Source organism: Lathamus discolor, chromosome 7 (genome assembly GCF_037157495.1).
Source record: "Lathamus discolor isolate bLatDis1 chromosome 7, bLatDis1.hap1, whole genome shotgun sequence".
NCBI lineage: Eukaryota > Metazoa > Chordata > Aves > Psittaciformes > Psittacidae > Lathamus > Lathamus discolor.
Window position 1 is genome coordinate 9,220,372 of NC_088890.1, and position 21,555 is coordinate 9,241,926.

Here is a 21,555-nt window from a genome sequence, read left to right on the forward strand (position 1 = left end):
CAGATTGTGCAGAGCCAGTGTACTTGAGAATTCCTAGCAGAATACTTGGCATCAAACAAGTAGATGAACCTAGATCACTGTACAACTCTGCAGTCCAGTTTTGCACTGAAGTATTGCTTTAGGGCAGGTATTGCAGTTTCTAGATCCCTATTTACTTGCTGCGTTTGAGTATAGCTTTAGTACTTGGGCTGCATTTGTAATGCCAGCATTAATTGTTCAATGACTGATCATGTAGTTTGTAGCATGAGTAGGGGAAGAATCTGTCATTGTGACTGCAGCATTTTATGGCTGAACTGCTCCAGCTGACAGCCTTGCTGCCCCTTTGTGGCAGTAAACAAGGCAAAAATGAAGCTGGCGTCTCCTTAGTGGCTGTAATTCAGAATTTGACAAATTAATCTAAATCTTTCTGGTTTAAACTGATGACTCAAAGCCTGTAAAACAGGGCTCTGAAGCACATGGCAGTTGTGTACACATTAATGATTGACTTTCTGTAAAAATCAATGGTCTGGATTTTGGTGCTTATTATTTACTTTATTATTAATTCAGTATGGAATAAGGCTGAAATATGTTTCATTACTGTATTATATTTATTGTTTTTAGAAGTAGACTTTTCATGGAGTGAATGTCACATCTTTGCAGACAAACTCAGTTCTCCAGTAATTCTCCTCACTGTAATTTTCAACATATTTGTCCTGAACTGCAGTTTCAAGCTGGGTTAGATGGAGTAGCAGTAATGTGCTCTTAAAATGGAAAAGGATGGCTATAGATAGTGATAGCAAATGTTACATGAGTCTGTCTTGATCACCGTTCTTGATTTACTGCCTTCCTGCAGTACTGGTACAGCTCTGCTGTAGAAGAGACTTGATGTTCTTTTGTTCATTTTGTTGTACTTGGGGTAGTTAGCTCATAAAAGTTTTTTAAAAACACTGTTTTAGTGATCAAGAATTGAGCATTTATTCTTTAAACACTGATTTTTCTGTTGCCCTGTATGTGGAGGACTTAGTCTCCATCTTTACCTTGTATCTTGTAATGAACAGTTGCACAACAGAAAGATCTTTCGTATCTTTGGCTTTTGAGTGTGTGCGTGTGACTGATTATTATGTACTGCAGTTATTTGGAGATTAACACTTTGGCTTCTCAGAACAAAATTAAAAACCAAAATGTCAATCACAAGTGCATTTGTCTATGCTTTAGGCTAATTCTAGAACTTCATATTCAATTTCTAGTATGGTCCTCAGTGAATAATGCAGCATATTGAGAGAAACGCCATATATCATGAAATTGAAAAAAGGTAGGGCTAAAAGCAAGTCTTGTAGTAAAATATTAAAGTAAGAGCTTGTCAGTTGTTTGTTCTACCATTGTGTTGTACTGTCATTCAATCTCAGGTAAATCACTGAGAAAGTGTGTTACTTTCTTTTCAAGTTTTTCTGTGCATGCGTGAGCCCACCCTTTGTTTTCTCCGAGATCCTTCAGAAATGTCTTGTGCTATATCAGGACCGCGTATGGCTTGAAAAACAAAACATTACGTGTCTTGTCAGGCTAAGTAAGGAGTTCTCTTTAGTCTGCCTCTTGGAGGATGTTATGATAGTAATCGTTAAGCAGAATGGGTTTTGTTGTCTTCAAGGAAATATAACCACAGTCTACCTACATTCCACAGGCCAAGTTAAAATCTGTCCTCTGGAGAACAGCAATTTTGCAGCTTCCTGATACCAGCTAGGATTCATATGTTGTATGTGCATAAATCTAATGTACTATAGCCTAGAATGTCTATGTAAGAATTTTTGTATTCACTAACCAGGAAATATTAAGAATTTGTTATAGGGGCAAAATTGTAGTGGTAGCCAACTGCATAAAAATAAAATGTGATTTAGCAATTTGGTGGTGGTGCTCTGAATCATCGACCTAGAAAGCAATGGAACTTAAATGGAATGAGATTTTTTTTACACCACCGGTCAGAGCAGAGCTTATTCAGCAAAACTGGACAGTAACTTGAAATACGATAAATACTAAATTTGTAAAATTAATTTGTAATCCCTTGCAAAGCATGGAAACAAAAAATTGTAGGTTTTTTTGCAACTTCTTTAATGCTGTTTTAGAGAAGATGGACTGTACTGGAGGAGTTTGAGTGTACTGATGAACCACAGGTTTTACTTTAGAATAAAATCTCCGTAAGTTTTATGGAAGCAGCATGGTAGAATGACTGCAGTTAACAGAGTTTATTAATGGTGAATAACTGAGAGAGAACATAAATTACTAAGGAAGAAATACGGGCTAGGATTTTTTTCTTCTGTCTGTGAAGGTGGTGTGATACTGGAAAGTAAGCTTCTTAAATAGATGTATGGTAATAGTTGTGATTTCAGAAAGAGGGGAAACTACCACTTGAGCCATACATATAGTTACCTGCGTTAAGGATGTGATAACTCCTTAACAGTCCTCAAAAGCTGAGTTGCTTTGAATGTGCATGAGCTACCATTTCTGCTCGAAATGGACTAGTTGTTAATACAAGGCACAAAAGGTTGGGAGTTGAGTTTGATCTGAAGAGGGGTGTGAGTCAAGTATAATTAGGTCAGCATATGCTGCCCTTTTTTCTGGCAGTACCGGCTTGAGGACCTCCTCATATAACTTACATCAGCTCTCAAAACTGGTTTGCAGTGACTGAACAAATGCCTGAGCCAATACAACTAAAGAGGTGATGGTGCAACTCAGCTGTGAGCACTGGGGAAAGGAAGGACTTGTAATTACTCTTGAAGCCAGCACTGCTGCTGGAGTTGATTGGTTTGCACTGGAAGCAGGAAGGGCAAATGGTGCTGGGCTCACAGCAGGCACAGTACCACCGAGCTGCTGTGTAAAAGGATATTTGGGAAATGGAACACCCACCAAGGATATGCATAATTGATAGTATAATAAATACCAGTATACTACTATAAATGCTAGTTAACATATACACGTTTGTTTTGGGGCTGGTGCTTGATTTTGTTTTGTTTTGTTTTTAAAGGTAACTTTTAGTAATGATACAAAAGTGATGGAGGACTGACCTTTGAGAAAGATCATTTGAACCAGGAAAACTAGCATAGGAGTAACATTTGAATTTGCTACATGAAAGGGATGAGCTCTGTCCCAGCTAGTTGTGACATTAAAGATAATTGAATCCTTTTTACTAAGTCTTGAAATCGGTGCGTTTCTGCTTATACATCAGCTTGTTAACATGTTGCTGACATTACTTCTTTCTTTTTACTTCTTTTTGCTGGTTACAGAAACAAGAGTGTTTTTATTCTGTTTGTAAAGACTTTAGTAGCATCTCTTCTAAAATTTACAGAATGAAATTCATGTAGTTAAATGGACATCAGTTTGATAATACTAAACTTACTGTGCATTTTCTGTGACCATTTGTTTACTTTTTCTTTTCCCAGTTTGAATTTTGTGTCTGCTGTTGTTTTGTTTGATGTTTTGATGAAGCTTTGGTGCTGATGCTCTGTTGCAGCTCCTTTCCTGTGTTCATTCTCCTGTATTTTCTTGTGCCATTTAATCTGTGCCCCATCTGCAGATTCTGCAGAAGTGTTTTTGCAAGGTGCAGTGATTAATGAAAACGTTGGAGGGATAAAGGGCACCTGTTATGCATAGGAAAGAAAAGGGTGGAGAAAAATAAGCACAAGTATGTTTCTCCTGGCTTGTGACTCACTTTTTCATAATAGAAGGATATTCAAATGGAGCAGAAAGCTAATCAAGAACAAACAGGAAGTAAAAACCTAATTATCTCTGCACTGAACCATGAGGAGGTTCAGTACTTTGAGATTAGTAAATTAACAAGCTAATTAATTAGATTGGCTTTTAAACCTCCAATTGTAATAAAAGCTATATTATATACTATTATGTATTAATATATAGTATTTCATAATAGAGTAATATTTAGAGTAGGGTGGGTCTGGTTGTTACTGCAGTGAATGCAGCCATAATTTGTGTTTACCTTCATCTTTATGAATATATGACTGAGAATTCTTTTCTTTTTCTTCAATTTGAGATCAAAGACCAATCTATTGGGGGGGGGGGGGGGATATCTTTCATGTGCTGCTTTTCATGCTGCTGTTACATGCATCCTAGCCAAGCCTTCCTGTGCTGACATTCCTGTTGATGCATGTAAGATATGTATCATGTGCTTGGTGTCATTTTCCAGTATGAGGTCTTTAGACCCTACTGCTGGTCTCCTGCTCCGTTTTAACACTTCCTTGTCCCTCAACTCTGATTTTGAGCTATTTATTACTTTTTGAGGAGTGTTGATAATAGAGGCATGGGAAATTGCATGGAATCCTGAGAAAAAATGGCATTTGCCTTTATAAGAACAACATGGGAATACATTCATTTCTCTGAAGGCAACATCTCTCCCCCAGCCTTATGGTTGTGTTGGGACTTGATGAGATTACTTACAAGTGCAGGAAGCTGGGGATTTCTACCATCCCATCAGGTTCCTGTAATAACTATTGTCATTGTGAACTGCTCAAAGTTACCTGGCTGGTTAGTAACATTCCAGTCCCATGTTTCATCCTGTCTGCTGATCAGGTTTTAGCCATTGAGTGTGGTCTTCTGCAAGGTGACTCACTCGCAGTCTCTCTTCAGACACAGCAATTTTGACCAGAAGTCATGTGTCATAAGCAGTTTCTGATCCAACAAGTCGCTATTAAAATTTAATTAACTCTACAAACGGTTATTTACAAAGGTACTTGATGCGGCAATTTTGAGATTAACTTAATGGTGTGAACTAGTACCGCTGGGAAGTAAAAGCATCCTATATTTTTTTTACTCGCTTAGCTTCACCATGGTCTGACATTACAATTCCTGAACTCTGTTCTCTGCCAGCGTTTTGTCTGGTTCCCTCAATGTTAGCCTTCCCTACTGGTACCTCAAATGTATAAGCAGTTAGAGTTTTTGTGTGTTGACCAACATGAATGTAAGCTTTTTTTTATATGTGTGTCAAAAGGTGGTGTTGCTACCACGTCTGATGCTTTCCATGCAAGGCAGTAGGTTCAGTACAATTGGTAGCGATTATTTGCGTGGCATATGTGCTAGAATTTAATCATACGTTTAAAATATAAAAATCAAATGCAAATACTTCTTGATAACATGAAGGTGTTGCATCCTGAGGAAAGTGTTTTGGGTTTGATACATTTGTCCTCTTCTACACTGGGAGCTCAAGCTGTATTTTATAGCAATTAAAATTTTATTGGAGCTTATGTTTCATACTTATTTTGTGGTTTTTCCCGATACTTTACTATCCTTTTTGTTTGTTTTTACAGTTCTACCTTCAAGACACTAAAAGTAGTAATGGTACCTTTATTAATAGTCAGAGACTGAGCAGAGGATCCGAGGAAAGCCCACCATGTGAAATTATGTCGGGTGACATCATCCAGTTTGGTGTAGATGTGACGGAGAACACGCGGAAAGGTAAGGGTATGGATCATCTTTTCTTTTTTATTTTCCAAGTGTATTTAGATCCTCCTACCACAACCTGATCTTTAACAGTAAATGGTATTCCTTGCTGTAAGAAAATAGGTTGGTGTTTTGGACTCTTTATTTTGTTGTCTCTTCCCTCCTTTCTGCTGGCAATGGGTCTTTTGGCCACACAGTAAACTAGACCAAGAAAATGATCTGCTAAAGACATGGAGCATGCTCCCTCCTGTGCCCCCAGCTAAATTTTAACTGGGTTGCTTCCATGACCCACCTTCTTCTTTATGGGTGCTAGTATGTGTAGTGGAAATGCAAATTCAGAAAAGGAGGCTCAACTGGGACCAGATGCTTAGCTATTGCCTCACTGAAACTGACTTACAGCAATTAAAGAAGTGCAGCATGGGCGTGTGTGTAGTGCTGTGTTGGGTTTTTTTAATTTTGTTTTTGTAACTACCTTTCAAGCCTATGAAGCCTGAAATTTCATTTAATAATGTGGCAGAAGTACGAAACTGCATTTCTTGATAAAATAGTGTAAGTTTGAAGCGGGCCAGTTTAACTCTTGTTAAAATACCTGCTGGTTCTTTCTGTGGCTGCTCCTCATTTTGGTTTCTGCAGTACTTTAAAAAGAGGATAGAAAAAAGTTGCTAGCTGAAAAATGAGGTGATGGGATTTTTGTTTGGTTTTGTTTTCTTGCTGTCCTCTTCCTAGCATGCACACTCCGGAGATCTTGTATTGTGGTAATAGTTATGTATCTGTTAATCAATAAAAACGCAGCCTCAGTCTCTTATCTTTTGCATTTATGTACAGCATTTCAGGAACCATTTCTTTCTCTTCCTGAAAACTGGTCTGTTTGTTCATTATTGGATTGTAATCGATATTTCCGAGACTTAAAAGTTGCCCAGTAGGTCTGTTATTGTGCTGTGAGTGTTGAAGTTCTGGTCATGTTCTGAAGAATCCTAATTCAGTAACACACAGATAAAATGGCAGAACTGCCATCACTCCTCTTCCACTTTACTAATTTCTGAACATTACATTTAAATGGTGATGGTAAAATTCTCTTAAACCCAGCAAACTCCCCAAACAAGCAACCCCCCTTCAGAAACCCCACAATACATCAATAGTACAACAGTAGAATTTGTAAAGGGCATTTGGGGCCTATAGGGATGTTGGGGAGGGTCTCTTCGTCAGGGACTGTAGTGACAGGACAAGAAATAACGGGTTAAAACTTAAACAGGGGAAGTTCAGATTGGATATAAGGAGAAAATTCTTTCCTGTAAGGGTGGTGAGACACTGGAATTGGTTGCCCAGGGGGATTGTGAGTGCTCCATCCCTGGCAGTGTTCAAGGCCAGGTTGGGATGAAGCCTTGGGAGAGATGGTTTAGTGTGAGGTGTCCCTGCCCATGGCAGGGGGGTTGGAACTAGATGATCTTGAGGTCCTTTCCAACCCTAACTATTCTATGATTCTATGATTCTATTAAGTGAACAAACCAGAAAGATGAAGCCTGCTCCATCTGTTATTCATGAAGTCTACCTGGCTGTAGCCAGGTAGGTTGTAGTTCTCAACATCTGGAGTACCAGAGAAAGGTTAATGAATACACCTTTAAAGAAAACATTGTTAAGCAATATTGGTCATGGAAAGCTTCTGGACCTATAGTATTTTTGAGTGATTCATTGTAATGGAGGTCACATCACATTGTTTCGTGTTGCTCAAAAATGATGTTGCAAAGATTTAACTCCTGGATGTCTAGTTGGAATTGCCTGGGAGTTAATTGAAGTATTATTTCATGTGAAGTGATTGCAAATATTTATGAAAGCTAACAATATACATTGACTAAATTAAAGGAATACATTGCATCTAATGAACCTGGGACTATTCGTTTGATAAGATCCTGTCCTTACTGAAAGAAGCTCAATTTCTTCATGTGTATTTAGACCTAAAACAGGTTTTATTTTAAGGTTCAGTTGGAAGAAAAATTGGAGTTCACTTGATTTTATCAGCAATTATTTGCAATTAGTTGATGTGAAAGTCTGTGGAAAGTTCATCGTAAGCGAATTCTTGCCAGGAGTCCTTGGCAGTGGCAGCTCTTCCCAAGGGTTTTGTGTTAGTTATACAAAACACAGTCCCAGAGACCTGACACTTGTGTAATGAGTGATCAGGTTTTGCAGCCTTCCTTTCCTCCTCTCTAGCTTTGAACATTAGGACTCATATTACTCATGAATGTGTGGGGCTAGCTAATAAGGAAGGGCACCTAAGTTTGCTTTCCTCCCTCTCTGTGCTCCCCCAAGCAATGAATGAAGATCGTATCATCATGCTGGGGCATGAAACAGCTGCGTCACAGTTAAAGTGTTTACCTACCCATGAATGCAATTGGAATGCATGTGAACAGGTTTTTTGCATCCATCTTAGATGTTACTGTTAATAAATAAAGTAATGAAACGGACATGAAAGTTGTTTTTAAATTAGGGATTCCCTTTTAAACCAGTTTGCATTCTGGTATTTACATAATGCTATACTTGCACAAGACATTTCAGCGTTTTGCTGTGTGTGATTACCAGGCAATGAGGACAGGATAGGCAGAGTTTACTTATGTAGATTCTGAGTTGTGTAAATATTGCTAGAATACATTTCTTTTTATTTCATTGTTCAGGCTCTATCTCAGTCATTTCCTTGCAAATGTGATCTTGATTTGGTTCATTAAAATAGTGGCACGTTCAGCCTGTGATTTTCCAGGGTATCTTACACAAGGGCCATCCCTCAGCTTCTGATGCTGAGCTGAAGTCATGAAAAGGCCCTGGAGAAATGTTCCCAGCCCTCCTGCTTCCTTATTTGTCCACTTTCACAGCACAGGCAAGCACACAGGCCAGCACATTTCCCTCTACTTAATCCAGGACGTATCCATTAATCATCTCGCTGTGCTTTTCCCTGTGTTAGTGTGGCTTATATTCTGTTTCCACCTCCTGAACCTCCCAATGGGTGCTGGAGCATCCCAGGAGTTCATAGGTTTCGAAGCAGGGTCAAATGATACCAGGCGGTTTAGTTCTGATGCAGTTTATGCGCTTGTTCCTGGTCCAGGTTGGACTCTTCAATAAAGCCTGTTTCGTGGCGCACGGTGTTTGGAAAAGCCAGTGCAGGTGAAGGGGCTCGATGCGTGCTGCTGCCCAGCGCACGGCGCTGCGAGGGGATCCCGGGGCGCGGTTTGATCATCGCATCGCCGCTGCGTTCAGTTTAAGTGCCTGTAACAATGACAGTGCCACTTGGGACCGGGCCCGGCCCCGCGGCCGCCGCCGCTCTGCAGCGCCGCCTGGCGCCGCGGTCGGCTGCGGGCCGAGGCTGTGCTCGGGCGGGCTGGGGCAGGGGAGAGCCGGGCCGGCAGCGCGTCCTGACCCGGCCCCTGGGCAGCACCGGAGGTGAGCGGGGCCCGCGGGTCAGCGGGGGCGCGGGGCGGGCAGGGGCCGTGGCTCAGGCTGGGCAGAGGTTGCTCCATCGCCACTGCAACCGCAGCTTGCATTATTGCTCTTTCTAATTACTCCCCAAAAGCAATAATACAGACTTAAACAATTACTGTGTTGTCCACTCATCACTTCAATAGTATTTTATATGTTGCTTTACCTTCCCCTTAGGCTTTCCCATGATTTTTCTAAATACAATCACCTGATAGCTAAAGGACAGACTACGGGTTTGATTTTTTTTTTTTATTTTTTTATTATTTTATTAAGCCTATTTTTATTTTATAAATCCTTTTCACATTCTCTGTCTGTATGAGACCCTCCTCTGTGTTTAATTTTTTACACAAATCAAGCTCCTGCAGTTTAGAGGGGAGTTTTTTCAGTTTTGATGTTGAAAAACTTTGACATTGTACAATCTCAAGCAGACTGACCTGATACATGACCCAAAGGTAAAGCAGTCTGTTGGTCTTTAATTTCAGATACCCTAACATTTTCTTCTTGAAATCACTAATTTCCTCTTTATGCATTAAAGGAAAGATTCTTCATTACAAAAGCTGTGTGAGTATTACATGCTACAGCTAATATCAGTAATGTTTTGGATGTTTTTTTCAATGGGCTTTCTTTTCAAGAGCAGATTTGGGAGTTCTGAGGATCTAAGTCTAAAGCCAAAAAAAGATGCCAAAAGCTGTGGATTAATCTGTTTTGAGACTGAGATCCTGGCTGTTCTTCCCTGGCATGCGAATTTCATGCTTTACCAGGTCAGCTTAAAAAAACAAGGTGCGGTAGCCAGGAAGATACTTCTCCAAAGCATCGTTAGCTTTTAGCAGTGAATAAAGGTTAAGAACAATTCTCTTCGGTTGGAAAATTTCTCCTGTATTTTTAGATTCTATTGAGGTAACTTCCTCAAAGACCTGTCTTGTTTCCCTGGAGTACTAATGATGTCCTAAAACACCCATGGCCCTGTTTTTTCAAAGCCAGATTAACTGTTTTACTGATATTAATAACCATGAAAGTAGAGCAGCTACTTGTATGGTGGTGGGTGCTTCAGGTATAGTGGCAGGTGAAAGATGATCATATACTTATGTGTATCTAGCTTGAGGTAGTATTTTGGGAACATATAACTGGAAAGAATTTTTACTTTCCAGTTTATAGAACCATACAAGGGAAAAACCCCTACTAAGACAACAAAAAAGCAACCCCACAACACACAAAAAACCCCTCCGAAACAAACAAACAAGAAAACCAAACCAGATGTAATTTGACTTAAATGTCATTGAAGATGGTGCCAGTAACATTTTTGGGAAACATTGTGAAGAGAGGCTGAACTCGATGGAAGAATCAAATATTGCATTTTCTCCTCTTATTCTTTAGGATCTTGTGGAGTTCATAGAATCTTGACTTTAGTCCTGCAGGAGCAAGCTTTCTCCTGCTGAAGCGAAAGGCCACTTATCTAGGGCTGTGCCTTAGATGTGTGCTATAAGCATACCAAAAGAGATACTTGCCTTGAATGACACTGGTCATAGCGTTCAAGAGGGTGTGTGTGCACTTCTCCGTAGTTCCTGCATTCTTTCTTTGTGTTCCTTTTTGATGCTTGTGTTTGTAAATAGCAACCGCTTGACAAGTCCCAGATGTTAAAGTGTGTGTCTGGTGATACAAATTGGATGTGTTGCCTTCTAAGGCCCTGGATATCCTCATAGGAATCTTGTCAAAATGGTAGCTCATTATTTTGTTCGTACTTCTGCATTCCCGTTACCCAGCACAGGGAATGCATTCCTTTTTCCTCATTTCATGATCAAAACATATGGTTAACTTTTTTAATTTGCCTCAGCAAAGACAACTTGCAGGTACTGCTGCATGTAATAGAACTGGAACTGGAAGTTCTTCACAGCCAGTTTGAAGTACACAGCATCACCTCGTAAGTTTCTAATGGTAAAGCTTGCAGGCTCTGGAGGCCTGAGAAGGCAGATCCATGCATTGATGCTTGAAGGCACTCATGCCTCTTGTTTCCTTCCCTCAAAGTTTCTTAGGACAGTTTGCTTGGCTACTAGAACATTAACCATTAAACTTAAATAATAATGAATCATCATTACTTGGTATTTGTTTCTTTTCAGTTACTCATGGATGTATAGTCTCCACAATCAAACTGTTTCTTCCAGATGGAATGGAAGCTCGATTGCGATCAGAGTAAGAATGAGTATCTATTCATATGCAGCAAAATTAAACTACTGTATAATGAGGACTTGATGAATATTATGTTTAAAATCAGCATAGGAACAGCTTATTTTCCCATTTTCACAGAAAGGAAGTAGCTGAGAGCATGGCTCTTTTTCAGGCATTATAAAAAAGAAATCTCATTTGCTTGTTGCTTTTAGAAATTAAGACAACTATGAAAGATAAAGAAGTTCTTATCAAGTGCTTTTCTGACTGGCTGTGGTTTGGTGTACTGGAATGGGTATTATAAACAGAAGAATATAGGGAAAAAGAAAGCAAATGAGTAAATTCTCCTTCCCTCTTTTATGTGGGATTATTATTTTGGCTTCTTTAAATACACATAGACTCTACTAAAGTGAAGTTAATGGTATTTCTGTGTGTGTACATGTAACGCTGTTTATATTCTTCAGATGAGTAATACAGTAAATGGTGCAGTTATTTAGTGTCACAATGAAAGCTTTGATTGGCATGGGGGAAATATTCGTAAAATCTGATGGAATAATGTTTGTAAACTCAGATGAATATTGAGAGGGCTTTCTGTATATGTGTGCATGTTATGGAGTAAAATTCAGAGTAATAGAAACAAAAAATGTTTTGTTTCCACTAATAGAGTGCACATTACAAATTACATAATATTAATCTTCTCAATCATCTTTCAGTCTTACCAGTTGTGTGGTTTTGGCTGCTTATTTAAGCATTCTTTTATCATTAGTATGCAGAAATATTTGCATGAAGCTTTCAGGTCTTTGCTTCTCGGAAGATAAGTCAAAGTATTGCAGGAAGTTTTCCATGTAATTGTGTGTTCTAGTAAGAAGTGGTGAAAACATATGGTATTAAATTTTTTATTCTGATGAAGATGTGCAATTATAAACCTTGTTCTAGTAAAAGCATACAAAATTCTGAAAGTTACCAAACATTATTTTATGCAGTTTGCTGAATTTGCACGAGTAGTATATCCACTGTCTTTTCATAGCTGTTGTTTTGTGCGCGTCAGTTGGTTTAAATCTTAACGGATCAGTTTTAAAAGAGTCAAGTATAATGTAACAATTGAAATAAAAGTATAGACCTTGGACGTACAATCTGAAAACAGTTCTGTAACTTTGAAAATGTTGGTCAGCGTAATATGAACTGGTTTTGCATGTTTATGTATCAAGTCTTCATTTTTATGTGACGAATAAACTTAAAAACCCAAAACATCTTGATTACATGTGTCAGGGATCTAGATTTTTTTTTAAACTGCAATTCTGCACTTTGTGTTGACTTTTTTTAATGTGTTTGTTGTTTTTTTTTTTTTTTTAGTGTTATCCATGCTCCATTACCAAGTCCTGTTGACAAGGTAATTCAGTAATCTGCTGTGTTCTGCCTTATTCAGCCACATGCTGGTTTCTGGCATATTATAAAGATGAAGAAATGGAGGAATTTAGTTACATCTATATATGTTTTGCTGTGCCTGTTTTTTACTAGTTTAATATTTTGAGTGACATTTAAGGTAGATAAGGTAATGCACTGTTGCAGTGTATGTTTTAAGGTAGCTGAGCTTGATCAGGAATTGGTCGTCTCTCTAGTCTCTAAAAGAAGAATTAACATAAATAGGTTCAACTCAGACTTCTAAACATGAAGGGTAAAGTTTTGTGAAGCTAAGGAAACTTACTTGTGAAGTCTGCAGTCCGAGGAGTTAGTAGACACTGCATTTGAGTTGAGGTCTCAGAACAGCACATATGTTGTGCAAGGGCACAAATTCTGAGGGCTGCAGGTATAAGTGTGAAAATCAGCTTCAAAATTATGTCAATGTAGGAAGAGCCTACAAGAATTAGTAAATAAATTTGCAGAAAAACCACCCCAAAACAATCCTTCTGTTCTCCTCAAGTCCAGAACAGTTTGAGTTATGATTAAAGATAATATAAGTAGTCCCCAAATCTGACATAGATACTTACAAAGGCAAATTATGAAGATGATGGCTAGTAGGTCAATGGGAAACGTGTGTTTGAAATGTGTGTGTGATGATCGCATTAAATTGGAATATGAGAGGCTTTATTTCCAATTCTGGAAGCCCCTAATTTCTGTTTGTCCGTGGGTTGAATGGCTTCACCTTTGTGCGCCTTGTTTCTTTTTTTTTGTCAGTTTAATCTGATCTCAAACAAAAGCCTTACGCTCTTTACATTTAGACATTTACACAGTGGGTCCTCAGTGCAGTTTTGGGAAGTCCTATCATAAACCAAAGAATAAATAGTAGCAGAACAATGAATGAATTAAAGTGCCATTATTAGATATTCTTAAATGTACCTTCATAACTGGATAATGAATTTTGCATTGAGTTTAATGAAAAATCCAAACCTATTTTCATTGTTAAGTTCTTGTATTTTTCAGGTTGCTGCTAACACTCCCAGTATGTATTCTCAGGAATTGTTTCAGCTTTCACAGTATCTACAGGTAGGTTTTCTCTTGACAGTATTTACTTTGACAAGATACTCAGGTTTTGTTTGAAACAGAAATACTGGGCTCTTAATGTCTTAGCTTGCATTTTGTAAACCTGAACATTATAAGCATTTAACTACCTTTTCTATAGTGAAATAATGTAAAACATATTGTAATTGGACATAGTATGGCTCTCTGTAAACTATGTTTTGCATGAGCAGCATAAACTATGACTTTCCTAAAAGAAGCATGTAAACTCATTTTGTTTTATAGAAGGTTCCCTGAATGGTATCTATCTGCTTTTCCTGTCCTTTCTCCTCTCCTGCCTTGCTGTCCCTGATTTTCTTTTGCCCACAATATTTTTGTTAATCATCCATTGCTATTGATGTACTATGTATGTGTATAAAAGCTTTGATAGAATGAAAGAAAGGCAAAACGAGTTCATTCCGTGTGACGAGAGTTAGTTTGCGTCTGTGAAGATAATTCCTTGATGTGAATATTTTTGTCCCTGTAGCTATTAGAAAGTGTAAAGGAAGGGACAGTGCTGGCAGCTCTTCTTCCTCATTGGCATCACCAACCTTTCTATGCCTGCTCCCTTGTCAGTTTAAATAGTGTGCTTTTTCCTAAGATTTCATGTCACAAAAGGGTTAGACAGCAAAAGGACACATATTAAAGTGTGTGCTAATATGTGTAAGTTAACTCTCTAGACAAGATCATCAAATCAGCTTTCTGGAAAGTATGCGAAAAAATTTTCCTGGTACATTCTGTCTAGGTTTAATTTACGTATAGTTCTGCTGATTTATTTTAGCCATTCGTGTTTGATAATGGCAATTTTTATTTGTTCACATCAGCGATGAGACTTCTGAAACAGCTAGTAACTTCATACATACTTGCTGACTTAGCAGGAAGCATCTCAAGCAGATGCTCTTTCCTGGGAGGCCAAATACATACTTGCTCACCAGTGTGTTCATTCTTCATATCCTGGAATTGTTACATGAAAATGCTCTTCAATCATACTGCCATAAAACAAGCATCAAACAAAAATAGTAGTTCTTGCTTGGCATTTTTCTATTGTGACCTTATTTGAGGATGCACAGCTCATTGCGTGGGAGCTGCCAAGCTGCCTTTTGGTGTTTACAATTTTGTTACTCAAACTGATGAAAGTCAAAGTGTTTTTAAGTCCTGGAAAGAATAACTTGTTACAATATGTACTTGGCGTGTGCAGCATATGCATGAAAAATGAAGGTTTTCAGGAACCTGAGGTTATATGATAACATTTTCTAATTAAAATATCCAAATAAATGTGTGGATGGATAAAATGGCATGGGATTATATTATTATTATAAATTATATTATTATAATATGTTATTATATATTATTATATTATATTATAATAATATATTATATTATTATAATATATATTATAATACATTATATATATTATTATTAATATAATATATATAATATATATTATATATAACTATATATAACTATATATAATATAACTATTATTATAGTTTTGAGCATGTGACAATGTTTGCTACTCACACTTTCTTTTTTTCTGTCTTTGTACTTTAGTATCTCTTCTATTGCTTCTCTTTTCCTGAGTTTTTCTAGTTGAACTCACTGGTACTCTGCTCCCTTCACAGGAAGCCTTACATCGGGAACAAATGTTGGAACAAAAGTTGGCAACACTTCAGCGACTACTTGCTGTCACACAAGAAGCTTCAGATACTAGTTGGCAGGTATTTGCAGGCATCTTTTTCCTTTACGGACTGAAATATGCAGTGACAAAAATTTCAGCTATTAATTTACAAACGATGGAGGGGGAAGAGCAGCAGTAGGAGTAGAAAGTTTATGGTGGTTCTCTTAAGCTGTGTAAAAGAGAATGTTTAATAAACTTACTTTATGTGCCAGTTTGAAATAACTATTAGTAGTGAGTACTCCAACAGAATTAAGTCTTAAAAGCAGAACTCTACTGGAAGTACATAAAGCATATGTTAATACTAAGGTGATACTTCTTTTCTGCTAGGCTTTAATAGATGAAGACAGGCTGCTATCAAGATTAGAGGTTATGGGAAATCAGTTACAGGCATGTTCAAAGGTAAGTAGTTCACCCGAAGTTGAATGTTAGGAATGCTGAAAGATAGCTCTTTTGAAGTGTTTTGCAATTAGCTGGTTGTAGGAAAGCAGTCGGAAGATGAACTTTCTGAAATGAGCCTCTGTTTATTTGGATAACCTATATAGCATGAAAGCTGTAGATCTGTTCTGTATTTCATGGAATCACTTTAAATCTAGATAAATGGCTGTTTTTCAGCATTTTTTTAGCCCAATCTGATTTATTTCATATATAGATGTAAGAATGTATGTAATGAAATACAGTAAAGGAATTTCTGTTGTTGGTGAGAAGCAGCCATCTTGTCCTGTTTCCTTTCCTGTGGATGTCCTTTTCCAAATAGGGATTTGAAAAAAGGTATTATCAGTGTGCTGTGTGATATTCAGAGACGGAGTAACAATTATGCCATACCTTGATTGTTGTTTAGGCCACCTATGCCTGCCCTGAATTTTTATTTTAATTGTATTTTAATTCCTCTCAACTACCTACGTCATTTTTTCTGCAGGTCCTGTTTGAGGTCTTTCAGATGAGACCTCTTAGGTTTCTGGTTTATCAAATTGTAGGTCTCCGAGGCTTGATGCTCTCTTAGCAGTGTCCAGAAAACCTCCATAGTTTTCTTGTAATCACAGGTGACCATTCAATGCGTGCTGCTGTATATGCACTTCAAAAAACAGCTGGTTTACACCCAGCGATGTCAAGAATCTTTGATCACTGATTTGTCCATGACAGTTTTTCCATCTACCAGAAACTGCTAAACATTTTGGAATAGCACAGGTCTTATCACAATCTAATATATTTAATCAGCAAAATACTAATTTATGTTCTAACTTTGTATCTGAATTGTTTTATACATACAGAATCAAACAGAAGACAGTATACGAAAAGAGCTTATAGCATTACAAGAAGACAAACATAACTATGAGACAACAGCCAAAGAGTCCCTGAGGCGGGTCCTTCAGGAGAAAATTGAAGTGGTCAGAAAACTGTCTGAAGTGGAGGTACGGAAGTTTCATGCCTAGTCTCCTGGAAATGCTGAAATAGTTACAACTGCTGCTGCTTAGATCCCAGTCTTGTTTCCTGTAATATCCTAGTATTTGTTGTATTGTGGCACTTGCAGTATATTAAGTAGTAGTGTTTATTTCTCCTACTGGACAATGCTTGGATTGTTAAAGTTAATGACAAACTACTCTTGAAACTCCTACTTTTTTGCCAGATTTCAGAATTCATGAGGTTGTACTATATGTGGAAAATAAGTGAGAGGAAATGATAATACACTCATATAAATTACACTTAAGAATGAGTTTTTGAGATTACAAAGTGTTGAACGCTTTCTTCAAAGAAAATTTCTGCCCCTGTAATATTTTTCATCACTATCTTTTCCTTTATTTTTTCTTGCCATTATAATTATTTGCTGTGTTCCCTCTAGGTCAAGAAATATCTTACTATTAAGTGCACAAAGTCTCTACCCTTGTCGTGTTTTTAGAGAATGCAGTGCACATACTGCTGTAGTAAATAACCTTATGAGATTTCAGTTAAATATACCTTTTTGTATTGTAATAGTTCTTGGCAGGTTTGTTAATGGTTGGAGGCTTAAGTTTACTACTTTTCCTTTTCAGTCCTATACTAGGAGAAGAATCTTATGACCTATTCTGTCGTTTCCTCTTTACTTTGAGTCTTGGAGGAGAAATATTAATTTAACTTTACTAAGGGATTTGCTTGAATGCTTCCTGCCACGTAATTTTCTCTCCATGCCAAAGGATCATTGGCTGCTGATTGAGAGTTGTCCTTTAATAGTTTTGAATGCACTTTTATGTAAAGGTATTTTGGTCATAAATGAGGACCAAGTCAGAGCTTGTTACCAAAAGAAGAAAGAAAACCCAAATGCAAATGAAAACACATTGTATGACTGAAGAAACAAATCTTGAGCTATGAGGAGAAAACTCTATATACCATTTAGTTGTGCTGCAGTCACCAGCTGATGCAAACTTCTGGAGCATTCCTTGCCCCCTGAAGACTCAGCTGCCTCTTAAGTAAGGAGATCTTAGCTTAGATTCTACATTATGGAGTGTAAGAAAAGGCTTAGGATGCTTCTTTGGAGCCATTTGGCTTTTATAATGTATTAAATCTTCTTTTGCTGGGTGACAGGTGTGATGAAATCTATTGGTTACATTGAATTACAAGGTGTTATAAAACTCTCACAGATTAGCATAAAATAGAATGGGGGAGATCACACAGTTCTTTATACCTGTTGATCACAATTAATTACATAGCATACTGTGGCAGTTTTGGTTGGTGTTTTTTTGCACATGCCTGACGCCAATGTATTTTCACATAATGTGTTCTTAAAGTAGAACATTACAAAGGTTTGTGTAGATAGCATTTTAGCCGGGACTTGATGTGCTTGTTTAGCCCTACTGATTAGGAGCAAAGCAGTTAAATATGATTAGTTCCATACACTGTTTGGAAAAAAAGATCAATTTCAGTGTTTGGTAGATTATTAGTCTCTATTTTTTTATTTATTTCATAATAATTCTCTCTTACAGAGAAGTTTAAGTAATACAGAAGATGAATGTACTCACCTGAAAGAGATGAATGAGCGGACTCAGGAAGAATTAAGAGAATTAGCTAATAAATACAATGGAGCTGTAAATGAAATTAAAGATCTTTCTGACAAGCTAAAGGTAATGACAGAACTTTGTGACTTATAATGATACTGTAGTGCATGGAGCAAATAAATGCAATTTAGTTTCTAATGTACCTATCAAAGATTAAAAAACTTCAAACAACAGGTTAATGGAAGAAAGATGCATACTGGCTTTTACATAATCTTTGGGTTTGCATTTCATGTACTTGAAACTATCATCAGTTAAGTAATTTGCCAAAAAGATTTCCCATTTTGTTCACTTCGAAAGTTGCCATGTCTTTGGAGCTGCAATGTGTTTTAATACAAAGTTATTTATGGTGTAAAATTAAATTTAGCTGCTTTTATACAGACAAATAATTTTCAACCTAATTGTCTTAGAGTTAATGGGAATGAAATCAATTCCTTTACATGTCAATTTTGATTTGCTTGGGGATTTTTAAAATGTGTTTTGAGCAGGTAGCAGAAGGAAGACAAGAGGAAATCCAACAGAAAGGACTGGCTGAGAAAAAAGAGTTGCAGCATAAAATAGAGGAAATGGAAGAGAGAGAGCAAGAGCTTCAAGCAAAAATAGAAGCTTTGCAGGCTGACAATGACTTCACCAATGAGCGGCTAACTGCTTTACAAGGTTAGTGATTAGTGGGGAAGAAACTTTGATTATTTGTTTTTCTTTTAATCTGTGAAATATCTTTTTCTTGGACTTCTGTTTGCAGTACGGTTAGAGCATCTTCAAGAGAAAACACTTAAAGAACACAACAGCTTAGGTAGGTGTGATCAGTTTCTTGTTTCAAGCTGGTTTCCAGATTTTCTGTTCAGTTACTGTCGTTATAATCTTGTAGTCTAGGTGTCTGGGAAAAGACTAACGTTTTAGTGTTATCCCAGTTAGTGCGGCGTTCCTGGTATCAGTTGAGAACGTTGGAAGACATGTGGCCACAGCAGAATGCCAGTAGAGGGCACTGCTGCTGTGGCTGTCCACAGTTGTGGTTCATTGCTCAGTTCAGAGCTGTTTGAGCCTTCTCAGCTCCAACCTTTTGAAGGCTTTTATATACATATATATAAAAGAAAGGATTTTTAAAATATATATGTAATAGGCAGTAATTCCTTGTATGATAGTAACCTCTTACATGTTTGAACAAACAGGAACATGATCTGTAGTGCAAAGGAAAACAAATTTTGCCTGTTTCGTTTGATTAGGTTAGATGCCTAGAAGGAAAAGGTAGCATGAAAAGCCAGATGCCTTTCACAATGGTGTATTTATAAAGAAGCGAAACCCAAAACATTTTGCTTGGTTCCAGAAATAATACCCTTTCTTAATCCTAGGCATACAAGTTGATGACTTCATACCTAAAATTAATGGGAGCACAGAGAAAGGTAGTGTATCTTAAGGCTACCTTTTGTCTTATGGTTAATGTTTGAAGTTGAACAAATTCAAAAGGTTCTCTAAAGTTTTACTTTCAATGATATTCTCTTGAAAAATGAAATTGAATCTGTCCACTCCTCTGACCAGCAGTTTTTGCTCAGGCTTTCAGTCTGGGTGTTTTCAGAGAATGCTGTACAATGTAACAACCCAACTTGGAAGTCCTCTCTTTTTTAACCTGTTTTTGATGAGCTTTCACTGGATTCAGTAGGGGTCTGCTGAATGATGTCAGGCTTGTGACACGAGAAAGTTGAAAACTCATTGACATTTTTCCGTTTAATTTTACTTTTCCTTGCAACACAGACACCCACCATTTTTCTAGTAAATCGGGTATGGTAAGTAAAGTTAACAAAACATATTTTTTCCTAACTGTAACTTACCAAAAAATGCAAGTATATGAGATACAGAAATAGCAGAAACTAACTTTTTAAAAGAGAGCGCTATCTTTTATGTTAAACAAGAATGAAAGCAGATTGAACTGATTTTTTTTTTAAAGCTTTTTTTAGTTAAAGCTAAGTAATTTAACTAATGTGTCTTAGCATACACTTGAAGTTTTCTTTAATAGGATTGTCTGTTAAGAATATGCCCAGTATCGCATATAGCAAAGGTTATTCCAGTTATGGTTCTAAATTCACTAAATTGTTCTATTGGTTAAGATATTTTTATCCTTTTATGTCAGTTTATATTTTTTCCTTGATGTAGCTTTCATGAGCATTCACTGTGTCTTGCTGGCTAGCGAAAGCTCTGGGAAATGGTATTACAAGGTTGGGGCATCTAAATAGAGAACTTGTAATTTCAACTAATCCAGTGTTTAAGGATTACTGTTTACCTTTCTTAAACAAAATTTCACAACTGTGTATGCTCTGACTCTTAGCTTTGACTTTTTTTAATTAGAGATTAAGAGCTTCTTAACTGGGGAGACCAATAGCAAAATGAAAAGTTAATCATGGCATAACCTTGCATCTAGTTCTTACTTGGAGCAGGAGGAGAGATTGTTAAACACTGAGAGGAACTGTACAAAAGCTTCCACTTAACCTGAGTACTAGTTATTCCTTTATGTCCTAGCATTTTAGACACTTAGCTATGATGTACACTGATGATGGAAGCTAGGACACTTAATATCTGTTCCCAGTTCTCTAGACTGCCATACTTTGGCTTCAGTTAGATTGATCCATCTTGCTGATGCATAATTTTAGGTTGGTAATACTGTTAATGCTTGCTAGAATGGTTAAGAAATAATTATTTCATTTGGTTTTTTTATGTATTTTAAATCTTCCACCCCACAAAAGAGTTAGCTTCTTTACAAAGCAAAACTGGGGTACTGTATAGGGATGTATTTTTCATTCTAATCATGTAAACCATAAAAAGATTTTGAAAGATAGCTTGTTAGAGGTTGTTAGAAAAAACATGCAATAGTGGCAACAAAAGTAGCCTAGAGCTAAATTGAAACTTCAGTAAAAGCTTTCAAGCTCCAAGTGCGAATACGTATAGTTTTACAGCGAAATAATTGATAACATCACACAAAATATGATTTTTTTTCTAACAAACACTTTTTTGTTTCTTTTAAAGTTACTGGTAGGGATGTCCTGTTAGGTTTTTAAATACTGCTTCCTCTTACCAGTCTGAGTTTGAAAACTGTCTGAAATACTATTTCAAAATCATTATTTTGTGAAAATTATTTTGTAAAAAAAAAAAAATATTGTTGTATCACTGATACTTTTTGTTAAAGTTGAAGAAGCAATCGCTTTCTGACTTATTTTGGATTGCATAGAGTAAGTGTCATCTGGATGGATGCATGAACGTACAGGTTCCTCCATCCTATGAGTAACAGTAGAGCTTGTGTTTAAACCTTGGAGTTTAAGGAAGCTG

General features: G+C 37.2%; 1 protein-coding gene across 31 annotated transcripts in view; it reads left to right on the plus strand.

The window, feature by feature from the left end:
• SLMAP (sarcolemma associated protein) overlaps positions 1-21,555 on the plus strand; it is an 88,613-nt gene that overhangs the window by 28,632 nt on the left and 38,426 nt on the right. For 8 of the 31 annotated variants that reach the window (XM_065687548.1, XM_065687538.1, XM_065687552.1 and 5 more), the window contains 11 exons: positions 5,289-5,442; positions 10,998-11,070; positions 12,397-12,433; positions 13,465-13,527; positions 15,162-15,257; positions 15,545-15,616; positions 16,486-16,626; positions 18,172-18,309; positions 18,729-18,897; positions 18,983-19,033; positions 19,590-19,640. In XM_065687548.1, the coding sequence (XP_065543620.1) occupies positions 5,289-5,442; positions 10,998-11,070; positions 12,397-12,433; positions 13,465-13,527; positions 15,162-15,257; positions 15,545-15,616; positions 16,486-16,626; positions 18,172-18,309; positions 18,729-18,897; positions 18,983-19,033; positions 19,590-19,640 (1,045 nt within the window). The remainder of the gene's footprint in view (positions 1-5,288; positions 5,443-10,997; positions 11,071-12,396; positions 12,434-13,464; positions 13,528-15,161; positions 15,258-15,544; positions 15,617-16,485; positions 16,627-18,171; positions 18,310-18,728; positions 18,898-18,982; positions 19,034-19,589; positions 19,641-21,555) is intronic. The other 23 variants (XM_065687542.1, XM_065687553.1, XM_065687543.1 and 20 more) reach the window with 7 other exon arrangements.